The sequence below is a fragment of the Chamaea fasciata genome, unplaced genomic scaffold, assembly GCF_029207755.1.
Source record: "Chamaea fasciata isolate MVZ Bird 193981 ecotype frontalis unplaced genomic scaffold, bChaFas1.0.hap1 SCAF_13, whole genome shotgun sequence".
NCBI classification, from domain to species: domain Eukaryota; kingdom Metazoa; phylum Chordata; class Aves; order Passeriformes; family Sylviidae; genus Chamaea; species Chamaea fasciata.
Genome location: NW_027094098.1, coordinates 12,104,476 through 12,116,201, shown reverse-complemented (window position 1 = coordinate 12,116,201; position 11,726 = coordinate 12,104,476). Strand labels below are relative to the sequence as shown.

Sequence of the window (11,726 nt, the reverse complement as noted above, 5' to 3'; positions counted from 1 at the left end):
GCGGGGCGGACGGACGAGGCCGGGACGCGCGTTCCCGCCGCCCTCGGGGCCGCCCGGCGGTTCCGGCCCGTCCCCGCGGGCGCGTCCCCGCGGGGCTGCGCGGGCCCGGCCGGGGCGGCGGGCGGGGCGTTCGGGCGCGCGCCAGGCGCGGCCCCGCGGGGGTCCCCGCGCGGCCCCGGTGCCGGAAGTGGCGCGATAAGGCCGCGCGCATCTCGCCGCTGCCCGCGCGGCGCGGACGCTCTCGCGAGAGCGGGGAGGCGGGGCCAGGCGGCCGCAGGGCGAGAGGACACGGGCAAGATGGCGGCGGCTGCGGCGGCTCTGCGGCACCTGGCGCTGGGCGCCCGCCTCGCCCCGCACGGCCGCAGCGCCGGGGCCCCGCTCCAGCGGCTCCAGCAGCGCAGGGGCCTCCGCCTCTCCGCGCCCGCCGCCATACAGGTAGCGGGGAGGGCTGCCCCCGGAGAGGGGCCCGTGCCCCTCGGGGAAGGGTCCGGCCCCGGGGCGGGCGGGCGGTGAGGTGACTTCGCCCCCGGTCTGAGGTGACTCCCGGCGTGTGGGGAGCGTGCCCCCGCCCAGCCCGCCTGCCGCTGTCTCGCAGGTGACGGTGCGGGACGCGCTGAACCAGGCGCTGGATGAGGAGCTGGAGCGGGACGAGCGCGTCTTCCTGCTGGGCGAGGAGGTGGCACAGTACGATGGTGCCTACAAGGTACGTGGGAGACGTTAGTGGCCCGGGAAAGCGCTTCAGGCGGGCCCTGACTCCTTTCTCCTGCCCTGCAGATATCCAGGGGTCTCTGGAAGAAGTACGGGGACAAAAGGGTGATCGACACCCCGATATCTGAGGTAAGGCTGCCCTGTCTCCTACCCTGGTGATCCCTCCATCAGCTGCTCCTTGGTCCTTACCCCTTGGTTTCCTTCTCTTTCAGATGGGCTTTGCAGGAATCGCTGTTGGTGCTGCTATGGTTTGTACATTTGCATTTCTCTAGTTCTGGTTTTAAAAACTAAACTATTTTTCTGTAAAAAACCCCATATTTCATCTTTTTATATAAAAAAAACATTTCGATACGTTTAACAGGCAGGGTTGAGACCAGTGTGCGAATTCATGACGTTCAACTTCTCCATGCAAGCAATCGATCAGGTCATCAACTCTGCTGCCAAGACCTGTTACATGTCTGCGGGGTCCATCCCCGTTCCCATCGTCTTCCGCGGTCCCAACGGCGCCTCCGCCGGCGTGGCCGCCCAGCACTCGCAGTGCTTCGCCGCCTGGTACGGCCACTGCCCCGGCCTCAAGGTCGTCAGTCCCTGGAGCTCGGAGGATGCCAAGGGGCTGCTGAAGGCGGCCATCCGCGATGATAACCCAGGTGAGCAGGTCGTAGCGATGCCTGGCACTCGGTCCTAAGGAATGTCTGTTTTCCCCACAAAAGCAAAGATCGGTGAAACCCTGAAGCGCTCAGGGCTGGTTTGCTGCAGTTTTAGGGTATGTAAAAAGACACGGAGGGATTCATGCTTTTCGTAACAGTCCCCTGCTGTGCTGACAGTGGATTGGTTTTGTGCTGCTGCCGGGTGCACAGTTTTAGTGCTAGTTTGGTATCAACCAGGAAACCTGGAAGCATTTATAACTCTATCATAAAGGGATTAAAAAGGGTGAAAATGAGTTAGGAGGGGTCCCTGCATATATAATGCCTATGTAACTCAATTTTACAGATCACAAAGTTCAAATGATACATTCAGCATGTCGTTATTGAAGAGCAGGGCAATCTTGGTCTTTATTTTTCACAAACAGCGATCAAAAATATGAGGCCTTTCTAAAACTAGTGATTGTACTGTGATGTACTGAATGTAAAATACCTAACCTCATTTCAGAGTAGTTGTGGAAGTTTTTCAAATAATTCATTATTGAAGTAAAGACTTAGATTTACTTTTTTTTAAATTACTCCTGCAAACATAGTCCTCACTCCCTTGCTGCCTGGATGGGTTTACTGTCTTGAGCTGCAGAACCATGAACAGTCAGTGCAGGGCTGTGCCTGCAGATGTACACGCTGTAATCCAAGTGTGTTTCCTTCTAGTTGTGATGCTGGAAAGTGAATTACTGTATGGTGTTCCCTTTGAAATGTCTGAACAGGCACAGACAAAGGATTTTGTTATTCCCATTGGAAAAGCTAAAATAGAAAAGCAAGGTAAGCTGAGAATACTTTGTTTCCTTATTAATTGACATGCTTAGAGACTTTTGTTAACCTCTCAGATATTCAGGGTGCTGCTTTCACAGGGCACAGAAAAGTATTTCAAATGTTAAGTGTTCAAATGTTCCTTTATCCAGTCATGTGTTTCGTGTTCTGTTGCCCTTGCAAGGAACTATCACCTGATTGTGCATATCTCAAACTATACTCTTCTAAAGGATTCTGTAAGGGATTTGTTCTGTAGTATAGAGACTGGGTAGGTGATGGCTGAAACAGTTTTTTCCTCACCCAAGTATGTAATTGTGGTCAAAAATGCAAAACGAGATCTCCAGTGTTTCAGCCTGCTTGTTCATAATTTATCTCTGAATTACATGAATGTTTGAATAGGATAATCTGAAAACTATATTGAATACCTCTTCAGTTCCCTGAAATCAAGGGTAAAATTTATGTCTTAACATGGTCCTTCCTCTCTTTGTACTATGTCTGGGCTCAGTATTTCAAATAAACCTAAGAATCTTAAATTTGTAAGTGAATCCTAATGCTGTCTTGAAAGGAGCTCAGGAGGTTTTTTCTAACACTTGTTTCTGTTCTAGGAACTCATGTTACATTAGTTGCACACTCAAGACCTGTTGGCCATTGTTTGGAAGCAGCTGCTGTACTTTCTAAAGAAGGTGTAGAATGTGAGGTCTGTGGGGCTTGGGTTACTTTTCTCTTTTCCTGAAGTGGGGGAAAAAAGAAGTATCTTCTTCTGCTAAACTTCAGTGTATAAATTACAAGTGTCTTAATACTTGCAAGTGCCTTAAGCGCATGTGCCTTTTATGTTTCTGAGTTAGAAATTCTATTAAGTCTTGTCCTTGGAGTTAGAAATGCTGCAAGTGCTGAAGGGCCCTGTAGCTAAGCAGTGGTTTGTGCTGACAGGCTCAGATCACCAAGGCTCACTCTCCCTTTCCCCCAGGTCATAAACCTGAGAACCATTCGACCCATGGACATCGAAACGGTGGAAGCCAGCGTGGTCAAGACAAACCATCTGGTAACTGTAGAAGGAGGCTGGCCCCAGTTCGGAGTAGGAGCTGAGATCTGTGCCAGGATCATGGAAGGTACGAGTTTCACAGTACATTGATCTCATTCCTGCTCTAAATCCTGATTATTCTTGATGAAGCCAGGCAAAGGCAGATGAGCTGGAGCTGTCTTGCTCTAGAGATTTTCACAGGGTGGATGACCAAACCCCAAGTGCATGAACACAAACAAGCCAGAATACTACTCTGGAATATTAGAGCTACAGAAACAAAATTGTTTAAATAGAGTAAGATTCAGAAATTGAATCAAGACAAAACCATAATACTTGGCAACCTGACACTGTCTTCTGTTTCAGGACCTGCCTTTAACTACTTGGACGCTCCAGCCGTGCGTGTCACCGGTGCCGATGTCCCCATGCCTTACGCAAAGATCTTAGAGGATAACAGCATACCTCAAGTGAAGGATATAGTATTTGCAGTGAAAAAAGCTTTGAATATATAAGTTGTAAATACATGTTTTAAAATCCCGCTTTATAAGGCATTGTTGGTGTTGGGCACGTTGTACACATAATTTCTGTTGTATAAGCTCCATGGTCTTTTGTACAGTGGGGAAAAGTATAGTGACCTCCCAAAATATTTATATGGGGTTACCCCCAAGCCACACTTCCTATATGCAACGATGTGGTAATGCTTGTTTGTTCAACAGTACGGCTGGGTTAGTGCTACTGTTTGTGGAGCAACCCTGCTCTAAATTCAAAGCGAGGAAAAAATCCTCCATTTTTGCTTGGCTTCTAAGTACCAGAGGAGCTGTCCTGAACCTGCTCTAGCAGTGATTGAGTGCAGAGCTGCAAAGAGCAAGAGCAGGCCCTGAATGCTGTACAGCTGCAGGAGCCCGTGGTTGCAGGGCTCATTAAAGAAGAGTGATCAGGCTGATCATGTGAAGCCCAGCCTATGAGTGCAGCAGTTCAGTGCAGCTCTGAGCAGAGGCTGTGGCCGTGTCTGATTTGAAGAGCACTCTGCACATGCAGAAGGGCTTCTGTACAAGAGCTGAAATAAAGATCCGCAACCTTTCCAGTATATGATGGGAAACAATATTTAATTTTTCTTTACTAGCTGCCACATACCAGTGATTAAAAAAAAAATTGCCCAGATGCTTTGCTTTTACTGTTCAAGTTTTTTGTGGTTTCTTTTTTTTTTGAACTCCCCACCTGGGCTGACAACGGCACGCTCTTACTATAGTCCTTGCAGTGCAAAATGAGTTACTTAGCTGCACTGAGCCTAAGCAGCAGGTGTGTGGATTGTGTGTGAAGACCTGGGACACATGCAGGGCAGCCTTTTGGAGATCACTGCATCCAGGGAGCTCTGCCAGGCTTCCCTCAGCAGCTTCTGGGACAGAGGGAAAGCTCCTTGAGGAGCCTGTGCAGCAGGGTCTGCTCTGCACCTCAGGTAAAGGGAGGGAGAGGAAGTACCTCTGTAAGCAGAGAGAGGAGCTTGGGCCCTGTTTCTAAAGAGCCAGGAATACTTCCCAGGGTATTTCCTGTAGCAGAAGTGCTGTTCAGTTGTTGGGAAGTCTGGCTTGGAGGTTGAATCCCACCTGAACATACCCACCACATGCTGCTGAAGGAATTCCATTAACATTTTAATAAAAATGACTGAATATCACAGGTTACATGAAACTTTGTACAGACATTCTCTGCATAGTAACAAACACTGATGTACTTGAATTTTAAAAAATGGATTATCTATAATCCTTTAAAGTGCAATTTGTTTAAGGTTTTAAATCAAAAAAGATCTTTCAATAAAGTTTAAATGGTAGAATTAACTTGAAGTAACTTTTCATTTAATTAAATCAACAATAACATCCCAGTGCCCTATAACCTCCCACTTCAACTGCTTCCTCATTTAAAAACACTTTCCCCTAGAGTTGCAGGTAGGATGTGCATTTAAACAAGCTTAATGAGACAGCATTTCAATTCCACCAGCAAACATGGTGGGAATAAGATTTAATTCTCCAGTTCCCTCACCTGTGCAGTATGCTTTAAGGGTTGGATTATGTAAAACAAACTTGTTGACTCCATGCAGCAAGAATTACGATGAGTTACAAGTGCATGAAAAGAGTTGAAAACTGAGTAGACTAAAGCTACATTCCTGTAATTTGAAAAAAGGGGTGGAATGGAGCTAGGAAAAATGCATTCATTCACCATCATCATGGTCATTCCTATTTTCAGATTTTTTTATTCAGCTATATAGAAGTTGCTGTAGCCCTGAAATTGTAGCTAGAGAACACAGTTCTTGCAGCCAAGACCGGAGTACTTATCCCAGCACGGCAAAGCAACTCGGGCAGGGCAGTGCTGCTACTCAGGAAAGCTGAACCCGGGGAGAAGGGAGCTGCAGCTGCTCCGTGCTGGTGGGTCAGTTGCTGGTCAGGACGGTCAGCACAGGAGGGGGAGTGGGAATTGAATCCTGGAGTGACCAGTGGCCTCAGCTGATCCTGGGAGCACTGTAGTCGCACGTCTGTGTTTTCTTCAGAGTTCCTTTCTGAAAGTTTTGAATGGAGCTGAGCAAGGCTCCTCGGCTTGCGCTGACGTCGGGCCGCGCCGTCGGCACCTGTGTGCTCAGGGGAGGAGCTGCTGGTGGCAGGGGCGGTGGGGGCGGTGCTGGGGGGATGGACGATGCTCCTGAGAAGTTGGGGAGAGAAGATGGAGTTTGATTATGCCACGGATGTCCTGCCACAGAGGCCTGCGGCTGCTTGGCTGGACTTGGTCAGTCCTGCACTCGTCACGTCATCCCTTGATGCCAGTGGAGTGTGAAGAACAGAACAGATGGAAAATGCCAAAGTGATCAAATCCCTCTATCTGCAGGTGAGTCACGTCATCTGAGATAGCCCTGAAATGAAGCCTGAAGGGCCACAGGACTCAGATGCAAAACATGACTCATGTGTGATCTTGCACCAAGGAAAATAGAGATGACTTAACGGGACTTCCCAGATTCAGCTTCTCCTATTTGTCCCTAGTGAGCCAGTTTGCTCTTTGGAACATGAACAGTAACAAAGACTGGAAGCAAATTTTACCACCTGTTCTTACTTACATAACTCACTTCACATTCCTATGAATGAAGGACGACATCTCTGTAGTATTTGCGATGACCATTTTGCCTGGTCAGATTATACTTCATTTTTAAAAGACTAACTGCAGATAGAGTTTTCTGGAAGTGTTTTACACTTCCAAAGGTCTGTTTGACTTTCTCCAAATATGTTGTAACAAATGGTTGTTTTGACAGACTGAATGAATCACAACACTGTCACACACACCTCCAGCCTGCCTCTCCTGTTCCCACCTTTGTACTCTGTCCCTTGCTCTCTATACCAGCCACATCCACTTTGTGCTTCTCATCCATCCTCAGCCTCCACGTCCTGACTCCCTGGGAAGCCAGAGCCCATAGTAAAACATGCAGCTGCATGGAGCTGTTTTCTGGCAGTAGATCCAGGCAAGTGGCCTCATCTGCCCCAGGCACTCTCCCCAGCTCCCTGATCCTGTGCAGCTCTGCTGCTGCACATTGCACCATCATTGCTACACAAGTCAAATAATAATAGGCCTATCTTGTCTCATATTCTGGAAGGAGTAGGAGCATAATGAGTAATATCCTGGAACTATTCAGCAGTGAATTTCAACTCTGTCATCTAGATCATGAGTTATACCATAAGAAGACTGAAGAGACAAATGGCACCTATTGACACCTGCTTCCAGTAGCTCTGACCTACAACGAGGAATATACTGGTAAGTGGAAGGAACTGTGATACTGGGCAAGGTAAAAAAACATTAAGGCAACCAAGAGACTGTTGTTCCTGAAGTAGAACTGCTTGCTAGAAGTAAGCAAATATCAAGCAATTATGTAACATTATGCCACTCAGACTCAAAAGGGATTTGATGAAGGATAAACCTCAACTACAGAAAAAAAGCAGACAAAAGATCTCTGTGCTCCATTTGTCTCTCAATTCTTCATCAACAATTGTTTTTAGACTAACAAGTAACAGTAAAAACAGAACTGCTGTTATTGAAACAAGCAGTTATACTAGATGAAAGACATAATTCAAAACTCCCTCATTTTCTATCTGTACCAGTCTTTGAAGAAAGATTTTTCCCATATGAGAGCAAGCTCAAAATTCAGAGTATTCACATAAAGCGTCCAATTTTGCCAGTGTACATTAATATGTGCTGTGATCATAGCACTTCCAGCTCTTCAGGAGAAATTCTCTTTGGCATGAAAGCCTTCTGTGAAAACAAAGCATTGAAGTACATATTGAGCTCATCTTCACTCTCTTCCCTTCCAGAGGAAACACTCAAGTCCTAATAGAATACCAGAGATCAACTGAAACAATTTAACCTGCCTGTTGCATGTGGATCAACTGCTTCCTGAAGTTACCAAAACTTTACACAAGGGCAGCACAAACTGAAATAAACTGCATACTAGGTGGGGCCTTCTAACTTATCCACAATCTGCTTTTAACACTTGCCAAAGATGTACGTCAATTTACTATTAGAAATACTGAAAAAGCATTCCCAGCATTAGAGTCCTGTTTCTCTTGGGGATGGAGTGCCAGGAAGGAAAAACTTGGCACTTGGCCAAAGGAAGAACAAGACCAAGAACAGTCCAAGTATCTTGTTTAGTGGTTGAAGTGGTCAGAGCAGGACCCTGCAGGATTAGTGCACCAACTTACCCCCAAACAGATCACAAACTGCTGTAAAAGCACCAAGAGAAGCTAACCACAAAAGAAATGGCTTCAAAGAGATGCAAGAACTGCAGAGAACAACGACAAGATTTTTATCTGGAATTGCTAGGTGAGGCTGAAAGAGACTATGCAAGTAGTTATACAAGATGTAACAGGGAATGACCATGAAAGCAGTGGCCAGGGAATACAAATACAATGGTAACACATGTGGTGAAAGAAGGCACAGGTTTGACACACAGAGGGCAAAAAGGACACAAAATGCCTGGATCGCTAAGTTTTAGTAGGCCAAGATTCAACATGTTATCTTCAAATTTTGGTCTGGTTATTTTACAAGAGTAGAAAAGACAGGGAAGTAGGGGCAGAGATCACCTTTCTTCCTGGAAAATTGTTAAATTCCTCAGGACTCACTATTATTGAAATTGAGCTGCTGACAACAGCATGCAGTTAAACTCTTGGGAAACTGATAACAAAGAATAATACTCTTACACTTGAGCTCCACCTAAGACATAAATACACACAGGGTTCAGAATGGTATCTGACTAGCTATAAGCATTACAAATTGAACTTGTTAATTAAGAGCATGATTCAAAAATCTTCAAATCCATTCACTTCAGTTAGGCAATCAACACCAAGCTGTCCTTCCCTTCTTGACACTAAGTGGTCCAAAAGAAGTCTCAGTTCACACACATGCATCCATATACATTTACATCTACAGATGAAGTTGTTCTGCCCTACAGTGAAATATTTTCCTGTATTTACTAGAAAAAACATTCAAGACGTGTTTAGCTATCATTAGGCCCTTCCAATACATACGGTGAAGGACGTTGCCTGCAAACACACACTTTATTCATTCATGCAGTTGTAAGAATAAAACACTCAAACAAGAACTTACCAAGGGTTTTTACAGGGACATTTTTGTTAAAAGAGTGTGTTAAAAGGAATAGGAAGTAAATCAGATGCTGTAAACTTGATGCCTGAATTGAAACAAAAACTTAATTATGAGTTTAAAGTGACAGCAATTGTGTAAACAGCATTAAAAACTTGGCTGAGAATGGGATGTGAACAAAGAAAATAATTTTAGTGACAGTTTTTAAAGATGCTGTATTTCATTAAAATAATCTGTAAGAACATTCAGATTTTTTCTTCTATTCCCTCCCAATACTAAGCAACTTCAAGATTTGCATCCAACTTCCCCATTCAGAAACAGAGCATCTTTAAAGAGATAAATCAGCATTAGCTTACTTTTCCGAAAATTCACGTTCAAAATGATGCATGCTCTATTGAAGACAGCAGAGAAAGAGAGAGGACACAAGTTAATCATCCAGTTCTCGTGTCAGAGTAAGAAAAACAGATACTGTTAGCTGAAAAGTTAGTACAGAAGTCAATACATTCTTACTCACTGACAAATATGAGGACAGCAGATTGACTATTTTGTATTACATTTATAATGCTTCATTCAATTCCAAAAAAATGAGCCACAATTTTCCATGCTCTAAGCATCATTATACTTGACCAACAAATACAACACACATGCTTTCAGCTGCACATGCTATAATTCAAGCTTTACAGGATTAAAGTACATTTAGAGAGATTTAGCAAGAAATCTGCAGGAAGATTAGCCACAGAAGACGAAATCCATTCAGTTCAAGAAACACTACCTGCTGTATTAACACCTGTATTCACACTTATGGGTCAGAGACACTTGGGAAAAGCACTTCCTAAAGCATTCCAACTGTTTTACAGGAAGGTGAGGGGCAGGAAAGAGGCACCATATGGGTGCCAATGAAACGTGTGTCACAATGAAGGATTCAGAACAACTGGCAGAGAAAAACATTGTTAAGTACAATTCTTCCACTATTCCTGCAAGGAAGTCCGGAGAAGCAAAAGTGACACCCTCCAAATTTTTCTCTGTTGAAAGAGATCTTGCTTTATCTTATGGGCTTATTTGATTTAGAAAATATTTAGTGAAATTTTAAATACCCCACACCACACTGTTCTGCATGCCTTCTGATCCTAGCCACTGCTCACAGCCACAAAGAAAATGAACAGATTTTCACAGCAGAAGCAAAGAATTGTGAGGGGAAAAAAAGAACCACACCCGAAGAATGTTAGAAACATAGGATGTTACATTAGAGTTACTTCCATGATCTAACAATGTATTTCAAATATGTTACTTAGCCAAGTACCTGCAACACCACCAGCCCAAAACATTCTCACCAATGAGAAAAGCTCAGGAGAGCCAACGTGGCACCCTCTCCCTCAGAGCAGGCCATGCTCTCAGTCCCACAGCTACAGCTGCCATGAGACAGTGGAAGCCAACCATTGTTTTATTCCTTAGTTTGTTTTCCACCGATTCTCACAAGTACTCTGCTGCAAGCCAAGCCTCACAAGGCCTCTGTTCAGGGACAAAGCACCCCTCAACACGTGAGAAACCCCTTGAATGAAGTTCCTTCCCCAGGGCATGTGGGCCTGGAGCCACTTCCCCTTTGGTCAGTGTCTCTTCACACACCCACACTCTATATATGACTATTTACACGCCAGGATAGAGCAAAAGCTTCTCTTGAGGGCACTTTTCCTCCTCAGCCTTAGTTTTGCCATGGTTTTGTATCAGCAGGATGCTTTGAGATGCCCCAGTTCTAACACAGCCATACCAAACCAGACAGACTGACTGAAAGCCTCATTGCCTTTTTGAGAATCTCACCACACTGACACACATGAGCAATTTTGGTATAGAGGTAAATATCCTTAGTAAGTGCAAGGAAATCAGAAGAGAGAAATGCAAGCTACAGATGCATCACTTCTCACAAATAAAGTCCTACCATGGGACCAGTGTGTCATTCCTCAAAGCAGTAATAGCACACTTGCTTAGAACAGCTAAAACTACAACACCACTGGTGGAAAAAAAAATCTAGTTTTCTCTCAGAACTAATATCTGAAATTTCTTCTACGAATTCTACTCACAAAAGAATTCCTAAAAACGTGACACTTGGCTTTACACCTCATAAACAGCATCCAAGCCATCGGCTCACTAACACACTTCCCAGTGTGAGGACAGGTAGGGCCACCATGTCAGACAGGGCTGACCCCACAAGTCACCAAGCACAAGATGAACAACAAATAGACTGTCACAATATGGTTTGAACTGCGACAAGTTTTGAGCACATCTGAGCTATTTTGATCCACATCTGCACATAAACCTGCGTCCCACGCTTAAAACTCATCAAAACTTTCAACCAAGTTCCAACAAGTCCAAGTCAGAACATAACAGTAGTTTCATTGCGAAAAAAAATGCTTTTTAAACACTTGTCCATTTTGGAGGCACATTTCAGCTACTTCCTTATTAAAGCCCCCAAACTGGCAACAAATTCTCCAGAACATGGTCAGTGTGTCCAGAGAACAGCACTGTTACTGTGCAACACAGTAACAGTCATTGTCCTGCTACCTGGGAGAAGTTAGTTCCTACAATACACACTTCTCATGCCCTCACCTTGAAGGAGAAATTACTAATTTGAATTTCAGCATGACTGATTTGAATTACATTATACAGACTGCAGTGCCCTTTGAAAGACTATCCACAGCAAAGACAAATTTGATTGCATTGCTTTGGTTAATGAGTTGTGCTGTGTAGGAAGTTCCTGGAACTACAAACGCTATGGGAAGAGTCACCATAAAAAACGGCAATGCCATGGGCTGCTCCCCCTCTAGAAATGTATTCTGTTAACACCTTTTGTTATTAATATTTGCCAGTACTCCTCTTCCAGTCTTTCAGACTGAAGCACATTGCCGACTGCTCAATACTCAGATTTGTAA

The 11,726-nt window shown here is 44.9% G+C and overlaps 2 protein-coding genes across 7 annotated transcripts in view; one reads left to right on the top strand and one right to left on the bottom strand.

Annotated features, from left to right (window-relative positions):
* The first annotated feature begins 241 nt into the window (after positions 1–241).
* Positions 242–5,009, top strand: PDHB (pyruvate dehydrogenase E1 subunit beta). Its single transcript, XM_066195835.1, has 9 exons — positions 242–435; positions 596–703; positions 775–837; positions 921–956; positions 1,070–1,355; positions 2,061–2,171; positions 2,765–2,856; positions 3,127–3,268; positions 3,544–5,009. Exons 1-9 carry the CDS (start codon positions 298–300, stop codon positions 3,687–3,689), a joined length of 1,122 nt encoding a protein of 373 aa, XP_066051932.1. The 5' UTR covers positions 242–297; the 3' UTR covers positions 3,690–5,009.
* A 560-nt stretch (positions 5,010–5,569) lies between these two features.
* The window catches only part of PXK (PX domain containing serine/threonine kinase like), a 34,590-nt gene continuing 28,433 nt past the window's right edge, over positions 5,570–11,726 (bottom strand). For 2 of the 6 annotated variants that reach the window (XM_066195831.1, XM_066195832.1), the window contains exons 18-19: positions 8,809–8,890; positions 5,780–5,865 (exon numbers count right to left, since the gene is read on the bottom strand). In XM_066195831.1, coding sequence (XP_066051928.1) covers positions 8,835–8,890 — 56 coding nt within the window. In that variant the 3' untranslated portion in view covers positions 5,780–5,865; positions 8,809–8,834. Of the gene's footprint in view, positions 5,866–8,807; positions 8,891–9,158; positions 9,194–11,726 lie in introns of those variants that run through there. The other 4 variants (XM_066195833.1, XM_066195834.1, XM_066195829.1 and 1 more) reach the window with 2 other exon arrangements.